The 24,030-nt window shown below is 57.3% G+C and overlaps 1 protein-coding gene across 5 annotated transcripts in view; it reads right to left on the bottom strand.

The window, feature by feature from the left end:
• DPP6 (dipeptidyl peptidase like 6) overlaps positions 1 to 24,030 on the bottom strand; it is a 1,029,560-nt gene that overhangs the window by 2,766 nt on the left and 1,002,764 nt on the right. For all 5 annotated transcript variants that reach the window (XM_060305069.2, XM_060305068.1, XM_060305071.1 and 2 more), the window contains exons 18-25: positions 22,736 to 22,834; positions 18,197 to 18,266; positions 16,096 to 16,290; positions 7,680 to 7,734; positions 3,833 to 3,944; positions 2,110 to 2,168; positions 1,251 to 1,323; positions 1,083 to 1,156 (exon numbers count right to left, since the gene is read on the bottom strand). In XM_060305069.2, coding sequence (XP_060161052.1) covers positions 1,083 to 1,156; positions 1,251 to 1,323; positions 2,110 to 2,168; positions 3,833 to 3,944; positions 7,680 to 7,734; positions 16,096 to 16,290; positions 18,197 to 18,266; positions 22,736 to 22,834 — 737 coding nt within the window. The remainder of the gene's footprint in view (positions 1 to 1,082; positions 1,157 to 1,250; positions 1,324 to 2,109; positions 2,169 to 3,832; positions 3,945 to 7,679; positions 7,735 to 16,095; positions 16,291 to 18,196; positions 18,267 to 22,735; positions 22,835 to 24,030) is intronic.

Raw genomic sequence — 24,030 nt, forward strand, 5'->3', positions numbered from 1 at the left:
GGGTCCTGGTTGCCTGGAGCCCTCACCTGGAGTTGTCACCTTTACAAGCTTATCGAGTATCTCAGACACTCGCCGCGCCTGCACAGTGTCCAGTGGGACCTGGGGTGGGTGTCGCCCAGCACCTTGCTGACTTTGCTTCGCCTGTCTGTGGGGAGTGGTCCACACCGGCAGGCAGAGCTCTGCCATCGGACCTACCGCGGCTGCATCGCGTGCATACGACGTACTTAGCGTTGTACTGTGACCTGAGCATGCTCAGAAGGAACTCCAGTGTCACGTGAACTAAGCCCCTCCCTCCCTCCGCGTTCATCAGCACGCAAGCCGGCCTCCGTCCCTGCGGGAAGCGCTCCCCCTACCGGCCAGCGCACACCGGCCCTGTACGAGACAGCCACGCAGCAAAGCCAGGGCTGGGAGACAGAGGCAGGCAGCGCTGCCTGGCACCCTGGTTGAGGAAGTCTCCCGTTTATCCTGGACCCGAGAAGACCACCGGGGTCATACCTGTCTCACCAAGTGAACCAGAGGGCGCGAAGGAGATGGAAGAAGTTTCCAGAAGCAGCACCGTGCATCGCTGGAAAGCACCTACACTAGAGCCGGTGGGTCAGCACTTGATGCCAGTGAGGTCAAGGCTGTGAGTCGGGTTCTTGGGAAAGACAGAGCTCTTTAACTACTGCGGCACCACAGAAGGTTCTGGAACATCCAGCCAGTATTTAGCAGACGTGTGCTTTCCGGGGGGAGGCTAGTGAAGCCAAGGCTGCGCTCATCAGTGGGACAGCAGCCCCCTCTTCAGTGAGCATGGGGGTGTGGCTGCTGCCCCGCCTTTGCTCATCCCCCGGGGAGGGAGCGGGGGCGGGGGGCGCTGGTGGAGCCTAAAGGGGCTTAAACACAGCCTGAGTGCTGAACCGAGCCGCCATCAATCGGCAGAAAAAGCAAGCACTGCCCATCTGTCTGATCTGATGTGTCCCCGAGCATCTCCGATGGCCGTGACGGAGGAGTGTTTGCAGTCATGCGTGGCCGGGCACCACTCAGCTCCTCGTCCGTGGAAAGGCATGTGTGGTGTGAGGCAGGGCAGGCGTGCAGCACGGTACCTGTAAGCTGTAATTAGCCTTTCCCTTAATGAGCTGCGTGATGAGTTCTGCGGTGTGCTGGAAATGGATTTTTTCTGTTTGAAGAAGAAAAGAAGAAAGTGTCAAAACCTGTAACCCCACGCAGGGCGATGCTCTCGCCGAGCGCCGTGGTCAGTGTCGGGGGCTCACCGTCGGCGGTCGCGTGGACGAGGAGAAGCCGCTGCCCTTCCAGCGCGGACACCCGGCGCGCCACCTTGGCCATCTGCACATGGGCGACAGGGGTCAGCGCCCGCCGTGGGGAGTAGGGCATGAGCCCAGGAGCCTTGACCCGGAGGGTGAGGGCCATGCAGTGTGCTGGGCACAGTTCCTGGAAGCCCTGAGAAAGCTCTCGGGGGCCTGGGCTTTCCCAGCCCCAACCCCTTTTAAAGAGGAAGGGGACAGGAGAAGATCTAGGAAGCAGGGAGAAAGGTCTCCTCCCCCTGAAGGTGGCCTGGGCCCTTCATTCAACCGATGCCGCTGGGAGGTGCTGCCCTGGCCAGAGCGTCCCGCTGTCCGTGCCCGGGTTGCAGCTCTGAAGCCGCAGCCTGGCCCGCAGCAGCTCTCTGGCCTCCTCGGTGCCAGTGAGATGCATGCGTGATGCCCACACTCAGCCGCCTGAGCGGTCAAGACCAGGAGGCGGTGTCTGGGAGGCTTCCTGCTCCCCCATCAGGGGCTGCTTCTCCCGGGAGCAGAAGCAGCCATGGGGGCAGCGGGCCAGCGGCCATCCACACCCGAGCCTACGGCCCTGCGACAGACTCCTCCACCCTAAGCCCTTCCCCACCTCCCGCCTTGTCCCGCCGGTTCCAGAATGGGCAACCAGACCCATCTCGGAAAGCTCACGGCACCCGGGTGAATGGGCTTTGACACGGGAGGGTGGGAGTTAAGAGGGGGCGGGGCCTGGGGGGGAGGGAGGGAGGGAGGGAGCAGTTCGGAGAAGCATCATCGCAGGGTTCCTCGTTTTTGCCAAGTGGTGGCTCTGCCCCAAACCCTAACCCTAACCCAAACACACCTCATACGCTCTGTTGTCAAGTCCGTGGAGGCCCAAGTACCTCTCGGAAAATGCAGACGCTGCACACAAGCAGAGGAGAGCGTTAGCCCTTGGCCTCGGGGCCCCTTTGGGCTCCGGGGGCCGCCCTGGGGACGGGGCTGGACTCCCTTCCATCTTCCCGGGGAACATCTGCTTCTGAAGAAGCACTAAACCCCGTGGGTCTTTGCAGGGTTCCTCAGCCAGCGCCACAGTGACATTTAGACCTGCTAGTGGTGGAGGTGGGATTGCAGCACGAGGGAAACCGAACTGATCTGATTCCGAAATAAACAGGATTCACACCCCGCCCCCACTTCATTTCAACACCCAGAAGGGGGAACAGATACGAAGAGCCAACTTCCATCAGGTTCCCTTATTTTCAGAAAGTGTCGGCTGCCTCCGCTCTGCCTGCCCCCTGGCTCAGGTCCAGGGTCTCGTGAGGACCCAGGCCGCCCCGTCAGGAAGTCCGGGAGTGCAGGGCACCGAGCTCCTTCTACAGGTGCAGGGACCCCTTAGTTCAGTCCAGGAGACCACGTGGGCTCTCCGCTGTCCCAGGCACAGTGACACATCAAGGCGCGGGGTTGGGCGCATTCGTGTGCACTCAACTCAGGCAGATTTGAAATAGCTTGATTAAAAACCCCGAGAAAGTCTCACTGAATTTGAAAAACAGAGAATGTTACACGGATTCCCATGGGACAGTAATTTTAAGTGATTAGAGTTTGGAATGAGGGGGGTTCCTGTATGATCTTGCGTCGGAATGCGCATTGAGCACTTGCAAAAACCAGCACATCTGTCGTGAGCCTCGCGGCGGCCAGAGCTGCTGAGCTGCAGACGCGCGGTGTCCCTGGACGGCTCCGCGCGGTCCACGGGCGCCGAGCTGGGGCGCGGGAGGGTGCGGCCATGCAGTGATGCTGGTTCCTCTGCCCCGAAGGGACCTCAGGCCCCCAGCAGGGCTCCGCACACCAGCGACCAGGAGCCCCCGGATGCCCCATCAGCCTGGCTCGGTGCCGGCAGCTGGGGCCGACGGCCCAGACTCCCTGCCGCCCTGGCCCGAATGCCAGCTCCCAGAGCCCACAGAGAGGGCCTTGCCGACATTTAAAATCAGGGTGACATCACAAAGCCCTTCACGTTCAGAGAAAAGAGGCTGGCTGACCAGAGGGAGGACCCCCCCAGCAGTGCCCACAGAGCCATGTCCGTGCAGCTGCAGGCAGGGTCTGCCCGCCACACTGGGAGTCCGGTCGCAGAAAGGAGCTGGCAGGTGCCGGGGCGGAGGGCGGGGCAGAGCCACCCAGGCCCCTGGGCAGCAGCTCCCCCAGCCCTTCACCTGCCCCCAGAGCCCCCAGACACCCCGCGCCGGACAGAGACACGGCGCAGGGCCCCCGCCGCACTGCGGGGTCAGAAAGGAGGGGCGAGGGCAGCCCGGAGTCCCCTTCCCTTCTGCTCGTGCCACTCCCATCACTGCAAGCACAGGAGCTGGGCGTGTTCTGGCTCCTGGTCTCGTGTGTCGGGAACGCGACTGAGGGACAGCGGTGGGCTGACCACTTTCCGAGCAAGTGGCGTGAACCCCTCTCCCCCCGCCCCCAGGCCCTGTCTGTGAGGTTCCACCGCGGGCCTCGCCACCCTGCAGGTTATCGGACTGGGCGCTGAGGGAGGGAGGCCTGGGGGCGGGGGCTGGGTGGGACCAGCGCCCCTCCGGTTGGGGCCCTACCGTAGAGCTTGAAGTCTGTTATCGGGGAGAGCGCAGAGCCACAGGTGAAAACCGGGACTTGATTCTCGCCCTTCGCTGGGAGGATGTAAGTGCTCAGGTACCCGCCGTAATCCTGGGAACGAGCAGAGGGCAGAGAGAAGGGCAGGAGCAAAGTCAATAACTCACCCATGAAAACAGCCTCAGACAATGAGGTCAGTGGCTCAAGCAACCACTGTCACCTAGTTCGTTTTTCTAAAAAAATTTAACGTTGAAAAATTATAAGGGAGGTAAAAAGATAAAAACAAACGCCTTTCCAGCTAAATATAACGTGAGGCAAGCATCCCCCTCCTGGGCCTCGTGTTCGAGCGACACGAGGATGAAGCGTGGCGCTGACTGTGGAGGGTGACTGGGGGCTGGAGTGCGGCGTGCGGTGTGGGACAGCTGCCCAGCGTTCTGACGCAGCGCCCCCTGCTGCCTCTCCCTTGCCTACAGGCAGAGCCGACCCGCTTTCTGTGATTCTGAGGGCGGGCCCATGAGGAGCCAATGTCAAAGGGCTCCAGCACTGGTCGCCAGGATGCTCAGCTCAGGGGTCTGCCCGGGACAGACGTCCGCACGTGTCGTGTATGTGGGGCAGTCCTTCATTTCCTGTACTGCCCTTATTTGGGGCTGACATGAAAGACCCCAATTTCAATGTGAGCCTTCCAGAGAGAGCAAAGCATTACACCGTATCTGCCGTGGGTGCTGGCTGGTCCAGATGCACCTGTTTCCTGCAAGACCCAAAGGGAAGGGGGCACAGATGTGATGCTTTGCTGAGCAAAGGTGGGCAAGGAGAGTGAAGGCCCGGAGAACCAGGCTGTGGCAGAGGACTGTCAAAGGTGTGGGCGAGTGTGAGTGCGTGTGCTGAGGTGAGAGGGTGGCGTGTGTAGAACCCACATACCTGATGGAGACTGTCATGTCCATGCCATGCCAAACTCCCTGTAGAAGTAACTGTTTTTGATCAATATATTTAAGTTTGTTACATTATAATAGTGCTCCTTCAGTAGAACAGGAATATCTTAATGACAATAACAGTCTTTTTGGTTTCTGGCAAATAATATTCATGGTCAATGGAATCTCCAAGCCTTACCAGTCATTCTGCAGTTTGTTTTTTAAAATGTGTTGACTGACAACATCAAATGCTGGTGAGGATGTAGAGCAACAGGAACTCTCATTCGTTGCTGGTGGGAACGCAACATGGTGCAAACACTATGGAGACAGTTCGCTGGTTTCTTACAAAACTAAACATCCCCTCACCATATGCACTCCTTGGTGACTGCACTCCTTGGTATTTACTCTAAGAAGCTGAAAACTTATATCCACACAAAAACCTGCACATGGATGACCAGAGCAGCTTTGCTCGTAATTGTCGAAACTTGGAAGCAACCCAGATGCCCTTCAGTAGGCAAGCGGATGAACTGTGGTGCTTCCAGGCAGCGGATTATCTGGTGCTAGAAAGAGAAGAGCTATGACGCTATGGGAAGATCTGGAGGAACCTTAAATGCTAAGTGAGAAGCCATCTGAGAAGGCTCCACGCTGTGTGATTCTGAATCCGTGACACTCTGGAAAAGGCACAGCCGTGGAGACGGTAAAAAGAGGAGTGTCTGCTGGGGGAGGGGAGAGAGGGGTGAAGAGGTGGAGCTCAGAGGATCCTCAGGGCAGAGAGACTGCTCTGTGCGGTCCCGTGATGATGGAGACATGCCATCACACATCTGTCTAAACCCACAGAAGGTACCACCTCAAGAGGGATCCTGATGTAGACTCTGGGTTCTGGGTGATGATGACGTGTCAGCGCAGGTTTGTCAACCGTAACAAAGGTACCAAACGGTGGGGCTTGATAGTGGGGAGCCCGTGCATGCCGGGGGGAGCAGGGGTAATTCTCTCACGCGTGCTGTGAACCTGAACCTGCCGAATGCCCGTCAGCTAAAGGAATCAACGGCTTATTGCCTTGGAGGGGACGCAATCACAGAGTCCACAGCCCTGCACCTGAGGTGCCATTCAAAGAGGCGGGGACCCATCAGGCAGAGTGGATAAGGGTGGTGACCAGCAAACAGCACCACACACATCCTCGGCCTGTCTCAGGGACGGGGGCGTGGGCTGCGTTCTGAAGGACGTGTGGGCCCCCGTGCACACAGTGCACGACGCCCAGGCAGCTGAATCTCCCACTTGTCCAGAAAGCCTCTTCACGGCGCCCTGACTCCTGCGTCTGCGTCCACAGTGACCTTTGAAAGGTCCAGGCGTGGGGGCCATGCTCAGGTGCCCACGTGGAAAGCAGCCAGAGGAGGGAGGCCAAGCTCCCAGGAGCAGAGGGCATGTTTGGGGAAGAGCCGAGACTGGACAGAGGCTGACCTGGGCCCGGGCGCCCTGCCCTGAGCCATGGTCAGTCTGTGGGTCAGTAACTTTCCCATGGGGACGGGAGGTAAGAGCTGTCGCCCCAAGTTATGCTGTAAGTGATCCAACTGGCTCTGAGCTTCGCAGGCTGGGAGTGGCCTCCGCCAGCACAGAATGAGCCCTGGGACTCGGCGTCCAGGCTCTGAGCCGTGCCCTGGGCCCTCCCGTTGCTGCTGCACCTCCCGTGCAGGTGTGGGATACATAGCACGCGTGCTGGGACCTCCACAGGGCGAGCCCTCGTCTCAGATGCACACGGCTCCCTCAAAACCCTGGGCTCAGAGGTGATGACGTAACAGGCAACTCTCCGGTTACCTGTTCAAACCTCCACCTGCCGTGGGGTCCCTGCGAGGCCCCTCTGCAGGACCTGTTCCCTCAGGGGGAAGACGGGTCTGTGTCTATCTGTGCTCCTGCCTTGAGACCAAGAGCCCGCGGGTCCAGGCCGCCTAACAACGGGGGAGGGGGCCAAGCGATAGGACCCAACTCCAAGCCACGACCCCACCACCCCCGGCTACGGCCCTCGGACGTGGGCCACCCCGTGGAAGCTTCTCTGGTTTGACAGTTCAGTGCACGAACCTCCCCACCTCCTCCCTACCACGTAAGTGAACCTGCTAAATTAATGTGGCTACTGCACAGAAAGACATACAGAAATAAAGACTCCTGCCTCCCCTTCTTTCCTGGGGTACCACCCCTAGAGCCATGGCAGGCTTGTCTGAAAAGTAACTAGGAGCCTCACAGAGCACTCCCACAAGGACCTGGCTTCTAGCTTTCCTTCCAGAGAGTGTGCAAAGGAGCACTGACACACGAGCTGCTCAGATGAGGACTCCCTGTGCTGGGACCACTGAACATCTTGAGCTATCTGTAGTGAGGTGGACGGACCCAGAGTCTGTCATACAGAGTGAAGTAAGTCAGAAAGAGAAAGACAAATACTGTATGCTCACACATATATATGGAATCTTTAAAAAAAAATGGTTCTGAAGAACCTAGGGGCAGGACAGGAATAAAGACGCAGATGTAGAGAATGGACTTGAGGACATGGGGAGGGGGAAGGGTAAGCTGGGAGGAAGTGAGAGAGTGGCATGGACATATACACACTACCAAATGTGAAATAGATAGCTAGTGGGAAGCAGCCGCATAGCACAGGGAGATCAGCTCGGTGCTTTGTGACCACCTGGAGGGGTGGGAGAGGGAGGGTGGGAGGGAGATGCAAAAGGGAGGAGATATGGGGATACATGTATACGTATAGCTGATTCACGTTGTTATACAGCAGAGACTAACACACCATTGTAAAGCAATTATACTCCAATAAAGATGTTAAAAAAAAAAAAAAAAAGGCTCGCAGGCGGCTGGAGCAGAGATGTTCCCAGTGAATCAGGTCAGGCCTGGGGGTGGTGCAGGTCAGGGCCTGAGCAGGGGGCGTGCAAACAGGGGCCAGCAACCTCACCTTCCCAAACACGGCCACGCGTGTCTTGTCAATGTACTGCTCCTTCAGCATCATCCTGCAAGGTCAAGGAGGCGGGAGTTAGCGCGCCACGGCTGAGTCGTGCAACCCTGCGGCCTAGAGCCGTGTTCTCCAACCATTTCAAGGATGAAAACCCCACTTTAATCAAAGGAAATATTGGAATTCTAATATCATCGGTCATTGCTTTTGCTTTACGCCAAGCGCCCCTGCCATCACTGTGGCGCGGCCGGGCATGTAAAGCTGGCTGAGAACCAGGAACGCGCAGCAGCAGAGGATGTTCTGGAGACGCGCAGGCCCGCCTGGGTCCCCGTCTCCCTTACTTGGACCACGTCGTGACTCCCAGCCACCAGGCTCTGGGAGGGCCCTCCGGGATCAGCAGGAAGAAAAGGCTCTCCGGGTGCGAGTCGGCTTCGAGTCGGGGCACTGGGTCCCCCTTCACCTGCAGAGTCCTCTGTCCCCAACTCCTGGGAGGGGTCCCTGTCTTGGACCTGTTTGGTGGCAGAATCACTCCTGCCAGAGCTCTGCCTTGGATGCCACCAGCCCGGCACCCGGGCTGGCGCTGCCCGGTCCTGCCTTGTCCCTGCCCGCATCTCACTGCTCTCCCCATGCTCCCTGGTTTCCCCCCCAAGTGGCTGGAATCTTTCTGGGTTCTGGACCCTCACTCGGCAGCAGGAGTCCTGCCACCTGCTGGCCAGTAACTGGCTTCTTTCTGAGCCTTCCTGCTGCTCTCTCCACCTGCCACCACCGCGGAGCCTCCTTCCCCCAGCTTCCGGTCACCCCTGGGTATTGCCCGCTGATTATTTTCTTGCGTCTGCTCTCTGGAGCCACCCCATGCCCTCTGACCGCCCTTCTAAGCCTGGAGGACTGTAAACCTCCGGGTCCTGGGCCCTGAGAGTGCCCTATCCTTCTCCAGCCAACTCTCCAAGGACACCCACGTCCTGGGACCCGGCCTGCCCTTCCTGGTTGGAGCAGCGCTTCCATTATGATGTTGGAAGCAAACGGACCCCGTTCCCGGGGGTGGGAGGGGAGAGAGGGAGGGCCCAGCGCAGAGCAGCAATTGTCCTGACTCCTCATGATGATACAAATTCAGGTGACTTTTGTACTTTTATTACAGTCAGCCCTCCGTATCCACAGGTTCCACACCCACAGATCCAACCAACTGCGTATTGAAAATATTGAAAAAAAAATCCAGAAACTTCCAAAAAGCAAAGCTTGAATTTGCCTCACCTTGGTAACTATTTACACAGCATTTACATTGTACTTACAGCTGTCTACATAGCGTTTACACGTAGGGGGATTATAAGGGATTGAGAGATGCGTGTATCTTAAGTACACAGGACGATGTGTGATGGTTGTGTACATGTGCTCCACCATTCCACAGAAGGGGCCTAGGGAGCCGAGGACTGTGGTACCCACGTGGGTCCTGGAACCAGTCCCCAAGGATAACGAGGGGCAACTGTGTATTACTGTTTATTGTTTCCCCAGAGTATTTGTGGAAAATTGATGATTCATGCATGTTCATCCTGTGGATGGATGTTTGATTCCATTTCAGAATACTAGTGAGAACAAGAGAACTGGCCCCACTACCTTCCCATCCTCCTCCCTCCACCCCTCGTCCCCATCCATCCCTTGAGCGTGTGTCATCTGTAAGCCTCAGTGCCAAGTCTTAGGGACAAAGGCTAATTCACAGGCCTTACTGTCAGAAGCTTCCACTCTCCGAGTCAGGATATCTTGTGTCCAATTCCTGCTCAGCTACTAAGGGGCTGTGGGACCTTCAGACAGGTCACTGAAACTTTCTGGGGAGAAACAGAACAGGCTCCAGACGCTGGGACACCAGGCTCAGTGTGGGGTGAGGTGCAGGATTGCAACAAGCCAGCCAACTCCGAGTCTGCACCCTACGTGGGCCTCCCTCGGCCTCTCGCAGACACAGGCACTCGGGAATGTGATGCGCAGGCTGGAGAAGCTGACCTCCCCTGCAGAGGACACACACCATGTCAAGGGGTGCGGGTCTCTGCAATGAAGAGCTGGATGCCCTCCCCCACCCTCGGTAAAGCCCACCCGCCAACAGCTCACAGTCTGCACACAGAACTGGCAGCCCGGTTAGTGCCTCTCTTATGAGTGAAGAGGCAGCCAGGTTTCATCAGAAATGGAAAGAATCTTCCAGATGACGGCTTCCCTGGTGGCGCAGTGGTTGAGAGTCCGCCTGCCGATGCAGGGGACGCGGGTTCGTGCCCTGGTCCGGGAAGATCCCACGTGCTGCGGAGCGGCTGGGCCCGTGAGCCATGGCCACTGAGGCTGTGCATCCGGAGCCTGTGCTCCGCAACGGGAGAGGCCACAACAGTGAGAGGCCCGCGTACCGAAAAAAAAAAAGAATCTTCCAGATGAGAGAGTCCAAACCCAAGCAACAACAACAAAAAACCTCAGAATAATTCAGGAATCCAGAGGGAACAGAGATTATTCAGTGAACAGAAGAAAATCGTCCTAATGTATCTAGACAGACAAAAAATACTGAACCAATTAGACAAGAAGAGTATGCTCTTGGATGAAGTGAGAAGGCTAGGGATTTTGAAGTGTCATGCCTGAAAATAAACATTCGACAGAAAGGCTGGAATATAGGAGAGAAAAGGTATGATCAGAATAAACCGGAAGCAGCAAAATAGTACAATAGAAGTTCCAGAAAGAAACAACAGAGCAAAGAGAAATTATCAACACATTATAGTAAAAACTTTCCAAGACTGAAGAACAATTATTCCCCAGATTGAAAAGTCCCACACCAATGGCTGAAATTTCAGGATACCAGGATTAAAGACGTCCTTCTTCTGAAAAGGAGAAAGAAGCAGACCATCTACAAGGATCAGCAAATAGAATGACATCGTTTTTCTCCCCAGCAACACGTGGTGGGCGATTCCAGGGCCTTCTAGACAGAAATGATTTTGTTTGTAGGTTTTATATCTAGATAAACAATAATTTCAAATGTGGGAATAGAATAAAGACATTTTGAGATGTTTTCTAGATATATGAAGGAAAAAGTAAATAAAAAGGGAGACATATATCTGTTGCTCTTTGGCCTATGACCCAGGGTGTGTGCAAAGGACCCAACACAGGAGAGTGGTGAAAAGGGCCTCAAAAGTGACCCTATAGACACCTGGTCCAAATGGACGAGAAGAAAGGGGACTACAGCTCAAGAAAAGAACGTTGGAACTGATAGATTACTAGTATGTTTGAGCATCTGGGAAGAATACTCATGGGAGCCCGAGTGGCATGCAGGAGCACCTGGAAATATTATGAGCAGGTACCAATACATAGAAAGTTACCCAAGTGAAAGACAAAGCAACACTTCAGGAAAAATGAAGTGATGTAAAGGAAAGTAGGGCACGAAGAGACCACCAGGGTCTGAGGTCGGCACCATTTACGTAGTGAGCCTGCGCCTCAGACTGCTGATCTAACCAGGCAGTTATGTAACAGTTCTGGGAAGATGAAGGTACAGAACAGCTAAATCCTCACCTGCGACAACAGGAAGTCACGTGATGAGGAATCGTGACGTGAGGACAACTGTGCTCAGAAGAGACGAGGTGAACTTGAGGAAGGGGATGATGCGCCTGAGGGTGCTTGTGTCTCCGGGAAGCAGGGCTGGTGGGGGGTTGGGCGAAGGGCAAGGGAATTTGTGTGGGTCATTTAAGCCTTTGTTATGGGTTGAATTCTGCAAAATATGTTGAATTTCTAATCCCTCAAACCTTAGTATGGGACAGTATTTGTCAATAGGGTCCACTGCAGATGTAATTAGTAAGTTAAGATGAGGTCACGCTAGAGTGACTCGTGTCCTCGTAAGAGGAGGAGAGACACAGAGACCCAGGGAGGACGCGGCCAGTGGAAGACGCAGGATTGGAGGGACGCAGCTACAAGCCAAGGACTGCCAGCGACCACGGGCAGCTGGAGGGGGCGAGGAAGGGCCCCTGCCCGGCGGTGGTAGAGAGAGCGCGGCGCTGCCCACACCTTGATTTTGCCGTTCCAGCCCTAGGAAACTAACACAACACTTTAATACTTTTGCTTTTTAAAAACATTGTGCAGGTATCATAGGATAGCCTGGCAGACTTCAAGTCACGTCTGCCAGGCTTAGGAGTTGGAGGTGTGTGCAGACGCGCGCGCACACACACACACACACACACACACGGCCTAGGTTGACCTTCAAAGCACGGCAGGCATACCCACACATGTGGAACCATTGAATACGTTTCTCCAAGTTTCTGAATTCTCTTCTAAGGACCCAAATCCTTGATACACAGACGTGCGTCTGGGAATACCTGGTGAAATGGTCAACCTGGCCCCATAAGGATTCTGCCCCACGGCCTGAGGTCCAGGCCACGACTGCTGGGATTGTGTAGCAGTCTGCAGAGACCACGGAGCGTGGAGAAAGCCACGTGAACCTCAAAGGGCACGGGGCCCGGGTCTCAGGCGCCATTCCAATTCATAAAATACATCGGATTTTTATTCTCAGCCCTACTTCCACATTCGCAGGCAGCCTCTGGTCTCCGGCAACCCCTCCATTTAATTACCTGGCGATTCACTTCCTGATCTAAAAACCACAGGTCTTGGTAAGGATCCTCATTTGTAAAGTACTCAGGAGTCTCCCAAGGAAAATACTTTTTACCAATATCAAATATTTTTATTATCTTTTGCTATTTTTCACTCATCAGCGGGCAGTTCCTGTGTGATGGCTGTTTCCTGGAGAGCAGTGGAGCCCTGAGGCGGACCAGCCTGACCCAGGCGTAGGCGCGTGTTTTATCACTGGGATGCTCTGAGGCGCAGCAAGGCCCCGGCGTCCTTCTCCATGGAGCAGGCGCTGAGCTCTGCTCCACGGCAGGGTCTGCAGAGGCCCCGAGTGAGGACGGGGGAGGCTCTAGCCTCCAGAAGCGCATCTGGGGGAGGTGGGCTGACACCCTGGGAGAAGCAGTGCTCGCACCTTCCAACCTTCCACGTGTCCACACCGTCTCAAGCTGTCCCCGCCAGCGACCGGCAAGGGGTCCTCCGAGGCTCGCCTCAGCTTGGCAGAGATGCTTGAAGCCCAGCTGCCACGGGAAGCCCGCTGTGTGTGTCCGTCCTTTCCCGTGTCAGAGCCCCTGCAGTCTGACGGCTCTGCCCCTGCTGCGCTCTGGGCCGCGCGTCCTGCAGAAACGCACCTTCTGCACATCTAAGTGTGCGTTGGCACCGCTTCCCGGGGACCCACGCTGACGCAGGTGTCACGGGCCACACAGCTGCTCTCAGCACCTTCAGAGTCAGGGAGCCTCACAGCCAGAGACTTGATGGGGCAACTTGGAGGGGCCAGCGGGAGGAATGTGGTCAGCACATTTGTCCTGCCCTCTGCTGGGGGCAGCAGAGCATCGAGAGGGACACAGAGCTCACCGCTCCGCTCCACGCCCGTCTCCGTATCTGTCCGCTTACAGATCTTGCTGACGCTGCTGCAGAAATGCTTCTTCCACGGCATGGTGCCGCCCCTGCCCTCCCAGGGCCTCCGACAGCCCCAGCGTACCCCACATCGATCCCCTGGATCTTCCTAACCCTGCCATATGCCTTTGAAGACACGTATGTTATTTCTCTCTCCTTAAACCACCCCATTTGAATGTTTCCTGCCAGGACTCTGACCCATAAAACCTGCTACACCGCTACCAGCATTACGGTTCTGAAAAATAAAGGTGGCTTTGTCACCTCCTTGCTAAACTCCCCTGAGGGACCTCTGCTGCTGGGAGGGCGGGCGCCGGCTCTGGAAGATGGTGTGGGAGGGTCTCAGCCCACCCCACGTCTCCAGGCATCCCCTGGCCCCAGCGCGGCCCACACTGGGCTTACTGGGGGCCCCGGACCTCATGCGCCTTTGCGTTACCGGGACCGTTGCTCACAGCACTTTGTCGGTGTGGAACGTGCACTCGCGCTCCCTGGGCAATCCCTACTACCCCTTGAGGTGGGGTCTTGGCAGAAAGCCACCTCCTCCTAGAAGCCCCTCCAGGCAGGGCTGTCTGTGCTCCTCTGCTCCCAGACCACCGTTCGCGTGGCCCTCGCCTGGGAGGGACATGCTTCCAGCTGTGGTTGGGGGAGAGCCCCTGCTCCAGGACTTCCTCCAGGTGATGGACGAAGTTGGGACAACTGCCCGGGGCTGGGGAGCTTTGGGGAGCTAGGGTGGGGAGCTGGTCTCAAGGTCTCTGAAACTGAACAGACTGGGCTATTTCTTTCTAATGAAAATACGGACCCAGATCCTAAACAAAGCTTCGTAGAGTTTTCCATGGCTGAGACACTTGGGCGTCAGCTTCCGGAGAAGGTCTGCGTGGCTGCTGACGGCTGTAAGGCTTGCGATGGGTCGTCTTCCTGTTCCTGGGAGCCTCAGTGGCCTGAGAGCTGACATTACTTACTATTGCCCTGGAACAGGTTCTGCCCTGTTTTTGAACAGATGGCCGATCAATCCCTTATTTCTAGAAGCACCGTGAGTGTGAGACAGCCGGTGCCCTCTCGTCCGCTGCTCAGAGCGGGGCGGCCACACCAGCCAGGCTGGCAGGATGTCTGAAGGACGCCGCGTCCTCCCCCAGGGCCTCGGGGGCCCGCGAGGACTCCAGGCTTCCTGGGAGGAGTCAGAGCAGGGCAGCAGGTGGGCAAGGACAAAAAGAGGGGGGCTCCGAGGGAGGGGGCTCTGCGGTCAGCCTTGTCCCATGCCTCCCAAGCCTGACCTGGGCCCGCGTGCTTCTCCAGAGGGGTCCCTGTGGCCCACGTGCCGCTGCTGCCTCTCCTCCTTTCCCGGCTGTGTTGTCACCACGCTTCCTTCCTCCGCCTGGGGCGGTGGACCGGTCCCCAGCCCACCGGGTCTCAGGGGTATTGCCCCCCTGCTCCAGGGTGATGCTTCTGGGTTCAGGGCGACAGGAGGAGAGGTTTGTTGGGTGCCCCGGGGAGGCTCCTCCCTTCCCTCCTGGAGGTTTCTGGAAGTGGCTCGACCTGCTGGTGGTGCTCTGGCAGCCATCCTGTGACCGTGAGAAGAGGTTCAGCACAAGGCCACGTGCTTGGCTGAGTGGAGAGACGAGAGAGCCGGGCCTGCAGTGGCACTGCTGGGCCCCTGAGCAACCAAGCTGAGGCCTGACGTCCCCCTGGACTTCCAGCGCCAATACAGTGTCGTGTTTTTAAAGCACGTTTTACATTGGGTGTGTGTGTGCGCGTGTCTGTGCTGTTGTTAACTTCCAGGCAAAAGCATCCTGACGGGAGCGACTTCCCAGACTCGGGTCCTCAGCCATCTCTCCTACCCCTGTTCTCTGCCTGTAGCACGTGCTGGTCTGATCGTGTCACCTCTCTTCACCAGCTCACGACTCCCTCGAGGAGAGTGGGCCATTCGTTCACGCACTCATGGTTTCACCCACTGAGAAATTATTTACTGAGTACACACCACGTGCCATCAATCTTTTTAAAAACAAGAGCGAAAATGTTCTGAAAAGTCAGTAAAGTGAAATCTTTTAAACCTGCAGAGCACACAGTCACGATGACACACGGGATGCAACGTCCAGCCTTCTTACAGCCCTTCAGTCAGCACTTATTCATCTGGGTGCTGTATGCCGCCCTTTCCATATGCCCAGCATCCAACCTCGCGCACCCCGCTTCACAATGAGGACGACAAGTGTGCGACGTGCTCTTCTCGTCCCTCCGAGCACCGGAGTCCGTGGGTCTGGCTGCATCTCCCTGGTAAAGTCATGTCTGGCCCTACGGTCCGCTGTGCCGTAAAACTGTGGAAACTATTTCTACAGATGCGCCTGCAGGCCGGTTAGTCGGGCACAGGTTCTTGATGTCTCTTATTCCGGGGCAACAATAAAATTCAATCAGTAACTTCCCCTGCACTAAGCCCCTTTCTGTTCTCGGTGACACTCTATCCATCCTGCTGCCTCGGTGACAGGGATGTGAAGAAACCAAGGGACAAAACGTGCCCGTCAGCGGGGCTGAGTGGGGGTTCTGACTTGCCGCCTGGAAGCGCAGGGGGTCCTTCCTCAGGAACGCAGTGACCCGCTGCGTGGCTCCAGCCCCACTCACGTCCTCTCTCTCTCAGGGCCCCAGCCCGGCTCTCCCCCCGTGATCAGTGGCCAAGGTCTACAACCACAGCACGCCCACGTCACGGTCTCCGCACCCGCTTTCAATCAGCGAAACGGACAGGCCACCGAGCTGTGTGATAACGAGGATACAAGTCTTTGGGAGAAGATTACTAACAGGAATTCACTGTGGAATGGCTCGAAGACTTTTTAAGTACAAGCAAATCGCAGGTGAAGTGTGTGTTGACAAGAAACACGCGTCTGGAGAGGACCACGGCGCAGCCCAGGTAGGAGCTGCGGCCGCCCCCCGCCCCCTCTCCCCCCATTCCAGTGGTGCCTCCGGGGGCCCTCACCTCACAGCCTCCATCTGGTCCTTCTCCTCCAGAGAGCCCAGCCTCCGCTTCACCTCGTGCAGCAGCTTGGTCCCTTGGAAGCCGCTGCCACGGCCGTCGCACTTGACCACCACGGCCCCGTGACTACTCACCATCACCGTCTCCCAGCTCACCTCAAACTTCTCAGCCACGCTCTGGCTCCCCGGGGCGCCATCCCTGGAAAGACAGGCCAGGGCTTGGCACGTGGCTTGCAGCAGCGGCTGGTCCAGCCGACATCAGGTCCGATGATGCTTCCCCAGGGGCTGGCAGTGCCCTCCCCGGAGGGCGCCCGAGACCCAGGCCACGACGCCCGGTTCCACAACTCTGTACACCCGGAGGGCGATGGGGAAACTGAGCTCCCAGGACCACCCTGAGCACAAGGTCACCGAGGGGCATGTTCTCGGAGAGAGGAACTTTGGAAAGTCCTTCCATGTCCCCCCTCGGTTGGTCTCCCCACACGGCCTGACTCGTCCTGCCCTTCCTGGGCGCAGTTTCCCAGGCTGCCGCCTTGGTCCCCATCATGTGTTGCTCCTTCTGGTGGCTCCTGGTTTGAAAGAATTCCCTCTGTCTGGTTCGCTCTGCAGCAGAGCCTGCGGCTGACCTGGGTGGCCTTCCTGTCCGCGTCTCCGGGGGCAGCCTGTCCACTGCCCCCTCAGAGTATCGCCCATCACTTAGCTGGGTGGGGTGTGGGTTCTCTTGTTCGCGTGGCTTCCCTGTTTCCCGACTGGGGGCACGACCGTGTGAGCTCGTCACCCACAGCGCGTGTTCTCAGCCGGGACCCGGCCAGAGCTGCCGACGGGCCTTGCAGCTGGGGACACGGCTGCTGAGCGTTCACTAGTGCTGATGGGGGTGAGGAAGCTCTAAGTGACTTTCCTTCTGGAGGGGACACAGGGTGAGCAGAAGGGACGGCCGACGCCAGGCCCAGGGCCCTCAGAAACGGCGACAGACGCAACGCCCCTTCGGAGGCTGGCCGTCCCTCCAAGGAGGCCACAGCTACTGCACTACTGTCATCCTGGCCTTCTGCCGGGACAGGAGTGCAGGCAAGGGGTGTGTGTATGTGTGTACGGGTGTGTGGTGTGTGTGTATGTGCTGTGTATACTGGTGTGTATGTGGTTTGTGCGTGTATGTGAGCATGTGTGGGTGTGATGTGTATATCTGTGTTGTGTATGTGTGTTGTGCACGTGTGTATATATGTGAGAGTGTGTGTGCTGTTGTGTGTGTTTGGTACATTCACGTGGTGTGTGTGTGTGTGTGCGTGTGTGTGGTCGCTGGCCAAGTCCAGACGGTGAGGACAGCGGGTTAGGGGCAATGAGCAGGGGCAGCACAGTGGGTCGTGGCCCGGCGTCCTCACAGTGCAGCCTTCGTCAGTGAGGGCTGGGCCCCAGGCCGGGCGCCAGGCAGGAAGCACAGGGTTAGTCAGGCTCTGGGGGGGTGATTTCACTGTGGTCCCTAAGGAGCCCCAGTGCAGGCCTCTGCTCTCCCCTGGACCCTTCCACATGAATACGGGGCTGCGTCCCCAGAGGCCCCGAGGCTCAGTGTCTCCTCTGTCCCGTGGCCACTCACGCGCCCGAGCGAGCGGCAGCCCTAACCAGGACCCACTACCGTCAGAGGTGCTTAGAAAGCTCTGAAGTCGTTCTCGACATCTGACCCGGAAGCTTGCTAATCAGCACAAGGCAGATCTGGAATCATCCTGAGGACCAACGCCTGGTGTTCAAGGCCGCCTGGTGGCACCAGAGGAGCCGCTGGCCCCAGCCAGACCCTGCCGGGCCCGCCTCCCGGGGCCCGGGGTGACCTCGGGTGCATCCGTCCGCCCTGCACGGTGAAGGTGGGCTCCCCATCAGCTTCCCTGCTGTCCCTGGGGCCGCTGACTGGCCACCGAAGCACAACTCCCGGAATGTGACTCAAGTCCTGCACTCACTGTGGCAAATCCCCCGAAATCGACTGGGGCCCCACTTTCCTTTGACGTCTGGGGTCAGCAGCTGTTACAGAGACAGCCTGCTGAATTGCTTCCAGTGATCAGTCTGCAGTGGACATCAGGCTCCCGCTTACCATCTCCATGAGAGTTTCACCCTGGGATACTTACACCACCAGGAGCAAGGGGTAGTGGGTGGTGTCGGAGAAGGTCGCTGGCTTGAGGATCTGAACGGGCAAGTCTAGGCAGAAACAGAACACAGGGCAGCAGTCAGGGGCCAGGAAGGGAGGGCCGGGACGGGCGCTGGCTGGGTGTGCCCGCCCTGGGGTGTGCTCCCAGGGGCCTGGGAGACGGGCACCCTGGAGGGTTAAGGCCGGTCCTCCACAGACAGGGGCACTCCGGCTCACTCTGGACTTGGGGAAAGCACCCAACCTCTTTAAGCTTAGTTTCTCCATCTGAAGCTTAACTGCAATCTTGACAACAGGAAAGTGTTGAAAAGCAGAAAAGCCTGGACCCCTGTGAGCACTTGCTGACAGCAAAATTCCAGGCAGGGATGGGGGGGACGAACCCCCAGGGCAGGGTGCACCTCTCTGCCGGGCAGCACTGCCCCAACAAGTAGTTAAGTGGGGACAGGCGGAGACTGAGGGCGGGGTGGGGTAAGGCAGGGGGCAGCGGCCCTGAGGGAGAGGCTAGAGCTGTGGGGAGCCTCCATGCAAAGCCAGGGGCTGCGCGGGCCTCCCCGTTTGCAGGATGGAACTGGGCAGGTCTGGCTGCCTGCGGAGCCAGCGGGAGGGAGCTGGTGCAGCCGTGGGTCCTGCAGCCAAGGTCCTTTGGATCTGGTCCTTGGCAACCAGGATCCAGTCTGGGAGGGAGGGGGCCGTTTCCCTCACTGCTTTCTCTGTTCTTCCCCAAACAAAGCTTCCTGCGCAAGTTAGAAATTGTTTATTGACATTAACTACAGCCCAGATGAGCGATTAAGTTGGAATTAGTGGCTTTTTCAGTACAGTTACTGTAGATACACCCCAGGCTGGGGGCTGGCTTAGCCGCCTGCTCTGACCAGGGTCTCATTACTGATTCGGGCTGAATGTTAATGGCTTGCAAATTAGATCAATGGCCCAGGGACCCTGGACTTTATCACTGAAATATCCATAAAACATGGTCTGGGCTGCTTCCTGCCACTGATAAGCCCATGGGCAGGCTTTGGCCACAAGCGGCTGAATACATTCAGAGTGTTCCTGGAGTTGGAATGCTTCTCTAAGGAAAGCCTTAGCCTCCGGTAGCATTAAATGAAAAACAAAGCATAACAAAATAAAAACAGTCTGTAGGGCGACATCATTCGGATTTCCTGGGACCCCAAGGGGCGATGAGCAAATGCCGGCCCTGCACACAGCTGTCCCTGCTCTCCCTGCATCTACGTCCCCGTTTACCCGCAAGGAAAACCTCACCCTGGAAAGAAACCTCATGTGCAAGGGGGGCCGGGAGTTGGCTATTTGTTTCTAAAGACCCTTTTCTGCATTTTTGGAGGAGGGGATGGCAGGCACCCCTTAGTGCTCTGGGGTTTGGGAAACATTGTGTGCAGAGTGGATGGAGGAGGGCCCTGGGCTAGAAGCTGAGACAGGATCCTGTGAAGGAATATGGTCTGGCCTCCAAGGCTGTGGTAGGAAGTGACAGATGGGAGAAAACTTGCTGATGGGGGACGGGGGCAGGCAGCAAGCTGAGGCTGACTGGCAGAGGCTGACTGGCCTTACAGGGCGTGACCTGTGCAGTCACGCAGGCCTGTGCGAGAGCCCTGGCTGGACTGGAAGCTCACAATAAGCCCCACGTTTTCATTTTGCTCGGGCCCTGCACCTTACGGGGCCTGCCTGAGGTCTGCAGATAAAGACCAGGGTCGGGGGGGGGCCAGACCTGTGGAGGTTGCTTGCTCACTCATCCACCCTCCTATCCTTCCATCCATCCTTCCCTGCATCCCTGTCTCCATCCATCCAACCATCCTTCCCTGCATCCCTGCATCCATCCTTCCCTGCATCCCTCCATCCCTCCATCCACTATCAATCTGAAGTTGTTTTCTTGTTTTCTTGCCTCTGGTTCTTCCTTATAAAAGGAAAGCATGAAGATAAATGTCCAGTTAATTTGAGGGCTCTCACGAACTTGGATCTGCCCTGAGTGACTGGACTCCAGGTTCTGCATGGCAGTTTGAACCAGTCACTGATGCCTTCCCCACGGGCAGCCCAGACATTCCTTTGACCCATTTCCTGGCAATACGAAGTCTCAGCGATGGGGCTGTCTGTACAAGACACCCTGTATGGTCAGAGTTGCTCTCTTTACAGAAAACAGCTCAGCAGGGAAGAGGCGGAGACTTGAGATGAACAGGTCAGGAGCCGCGTCTCCAGTGCACACGTCCCAGGGCAGCAGAGGTTCTGCTTCCTGCCTGTGGGTAGCTGGTTTCGGGCCTGTCTGACTAGGGGTCGCCGGTTTCTGTCCCAGTGAAACAGCTCCCGGGCTCCTGTGGTGGGTTCCCGGGTCTCCCCGCTCTGCCTTATCGTGTCAGAGCCGCGCCTCCTGCAGGGCTCCTGAGCCCGCTTTCAGCCTGGACTTGCATCCTTCCTGCCCCTCATTTCTGTTCTGTGGTTCCCCAAGCCCTGATGACGGGCATCTGTGGACGGCCCAGTTCCTCTGTCTCCCTCTTTCTGACTGACAGCTCCTCTCCCGCTCAGGACTGGACGCGCTTGAACCCAGCCACCTGGGGCTGTGCTCCCTGGACATGCAGAACTGCCCTCGGTTCCAGAGCCGAGTGCATCCTGTGGGACCTGCGTGCGTCTCAGGGATGTTGAGAGAAACCCAGACCCGGAGAGGCGGTCGGGATGGCCCTGGCCTGTGGGCAGTGATGTCCCCGCCGGGCATGACTGCAGGCTCCGCTCATGCTTCTCCTAAGTCTATCTCTTTTCCCGCCTCAGGCCCTTCCATCTTGTTTCCTCCATCAGCCCCTCATCAGAGCGAGTGCACACGGGCCATTGTAAGAGAAAGGCCTCTGCACCCGTGGGCCCGGGGGAGACGGGTTGAAACACATCCTATTTTCCGACTTTTCTGACTGTCGCAGGTGAATCTCTCTCCCTACCTGTATCTCTAGCGATGTTTAGAAAGGTTCCCATATAGTGTGATTCCGTGTGGCCCAACGATAGGACAAGGATGAAGGTGCTGGAGGGTGAGGGCCCCCGTGTCGGCTGCCACCTGGGACAAACCCGCGGCTGGAATTCCACCAGCCTCCCGACCCACCCACGACCGACCATGCTGATGTGTCTCCCTCCTTCTCCCCTCTTCTCCACCAACCGAAAGCGACTCCAGGAACCCCTTCAAGCCCCACCTTGCTGGGAACCTTCACGGGACCCCAGTCCATTCTCATGCTCTCCCCTGAGCTCCTGGGCCATTCCTTTCTGCTCTGAAGGACGCGGCTTTACAGGATGCACTGTCTGGGTGGGTTTGATTTCGTTCCACAAGCTGAGCCTTGGTTCCTGCCCTTAGGGGCTCACGGTCTGTCAGGCGGCTGGGTCCAATCTAACAAGGGGTGCGGAGTGATACTCCAGGGCCCACCAGCCTAGTGACAAGCTGCTGTCCCACTGAAGGGGCAGGGCAGACAAGGAGCTTCCAGACATGGGCTGGGGCAGCAGACACAGGCTCGGGCTACCACCTGCTCCCCCGGCCCAGGCCTGCACTTCAGGCATCACTAGTCAATCTCCGCACTCTTTTCCATTGATCCCTGGCGACCTTCTAAGTTAGCTCAGGAGACGAAGTCTATTCACCAACCTCAGAGACGAGGGGCAGGTGGTACCTGAATGGATGACTCAAAGATGACTTCAAGGTTTGAAATCTAAGTTATCTGAAACCAGTCAGCACAACCGAAGGGTGTCGCACAACCGAAGGGTGTCACCCTCGAAAGGAGGAGCGCGTGGAGGGGGACACAGGGCTGGGGGAAGGACGGTGAGATGAGTTCGGAGCATTGTGCACTTGCGGTCCCCAAGGGCAGATGCCCGCTGGGTGGCAAAGCTCCGGGCTGGGCTGATGGGGGACTGTCTGCAGAGGCGAGGAGGCTATGAGAACCCTGCTTCCCTCCAGGAGATGCAAGTCCCATTCCAGCCAGTGCTCTGGGGTCCTCGGGGCCTAGGGGTGCCTGCTGCAGGGCACGTGCTCGTAAAAGCTTATCGAATGGCTGAACGGACAGTTCAAGAGGGAGAAGGACGCAAGCCAAGGCAGAGCGCTGGATGGCCGCGGGCCGCACCGACCACCAACCCCTCACGCTGTTTCTCCAGCTTCCAGGATGCCTCTCAGCCCACGAGCAACGTTTAGACGTCAGATGATGAAGGACCAAGAACGTCAACGGCACAGAAGGGGAGCTTCCAGGGGACACGCTTTCCTGGATGGTATCATGACCGGTTCCGCCCCAACAAGGAGCGGGTTTCCGTCTGGGGTCTTGTCGAAACCGTCAGCCTCTCGAGGACAGAAACCACGTGCTCCTGTCTTTGTGTCACAGAGCGAGCATGTGGCTGTGAGCGCAGTCAGCTCAGCGCGAGCTTCCCCTGGCCCCCGGTCCCCCTCGCTGCTGAGGATACAGTTCTAGCCCGTGCTCCCCCGCGACCCCCCACCCGGCAGTCATGGTCAGGCTGTTTCAGAGCAGATGCTGGTTTTCCCGTTGAAAGGAGCAAGCGTAGCACTTACTGTAGTCGTCGATCTCGATTTTCCTGTATTCTGCTTTCGGCATCTGCCGATCGTCTACGGCTTTCTGCACGTGTTCATTTGTTTCTAGGTCGAAAATTTCTGAAAGAGAGAAAAAAATGACACCCTCAGATTCAGTAACCGCTTCTTGACGCCGCGAGTCTTCACGCGCCTCCTGTCACTAGCTCCTGCGTCAGAGGAGAGGGCCACTGTTCCACGGCTGGAACCAGAGCTGCACACGTTAGATCATACGCTCAGGTCCCAGCACGAGGGGAGAGTCGAGCTCAGGGCAGGGGCTCCAGGCTGACGGCAGGTTCTTCCACGGTGTCCAGCACCCCTGCCCCCCCCGCGATCCTCACTCCCCACGGCGTTTCTCCCTCTCCCACACACACATGTTGCTTTAGGTGTGCTTGGTCTCAAGACTGCTGGTTTTGGGAGACCGACATCGTGCCTGTCAGGACAAGCGGTTTTACAAATGTAGTGGCCTCAGTACCACTACAGAAAGGAGAGTAGAAGCTGGAGCGTGACCGTTATTACGTTTTCCAGGAAAAGCGGTTGGGCTCGGGTTTCTTGCCTTAGTCATAGGGGGTCTGGCTTTGGGGACCCTGGTCTGGACAGGCACTCGAGCGGTTAGTGAAGCCACGTGAGCCGCAGTGCAGGGGGACTGGCCCATCTCCCTTGGAGTCTGACCCTCACCGTAGACATACCAGCTCTGTGACCCTTAGGTTGTAACAGCTCAAAAGGCCTTGGCTGTGACCCTCTACCCCCATCAGCCCTCTTCACTGATCCCCTGCAGACGTGGCCCTTCTGTTACGTGTCAGACTTCCTCCATCTGACACGTAACAGAACCCACCCCACTTCTTTTCTCTCCTCTCACCTCAGTCCTACCTGGGGACAACTTGTGGTTCATTTGAAAGGAAGTTTTATCTTTAAGGGGCTCGACAAGTCACTTTGAAACATTTGTGAACATTTTAAAGAATAAGCTAATCTCACAAACATCCTCCATGATAAGTGCCTTTGAGGACAGCGGGCCCTGCACGGACGCGGGCGTCCACTCCACACAGGCGGGGCAGGTGGGTCATTGCTCAGGACCAGGACCTCCAGCAATGAGTGTCTTTTCTGTGGAGCCATGAGGATGGCCTCTGAGCATGATAAGCAAACTTCTGCGGGGCAGAGGCAGCTCAAAGTTCCCAGGGCTGGTGACAAGCAAAGAAACAAAACAGAAGAACTTCTGCAGGGGCAGAGGCAGCTCAAAGTTCCCAGGGCTGGTGACAAGCAAAGAAACAAAACAGAAGAAC

This window comes from Globicephala melas, chromosome 9, assembly GCF_963455315.2.
Source record: "Globicephala melas chromosome 9, mGloMel1.2, whole genome shotgun sequence".
Lineage (NCBI taxonomy): Eukaryota > Metazoa > Chordata > Mammalia > Artiodactyla > Delphinidae > Globicephala > Globicephala melas.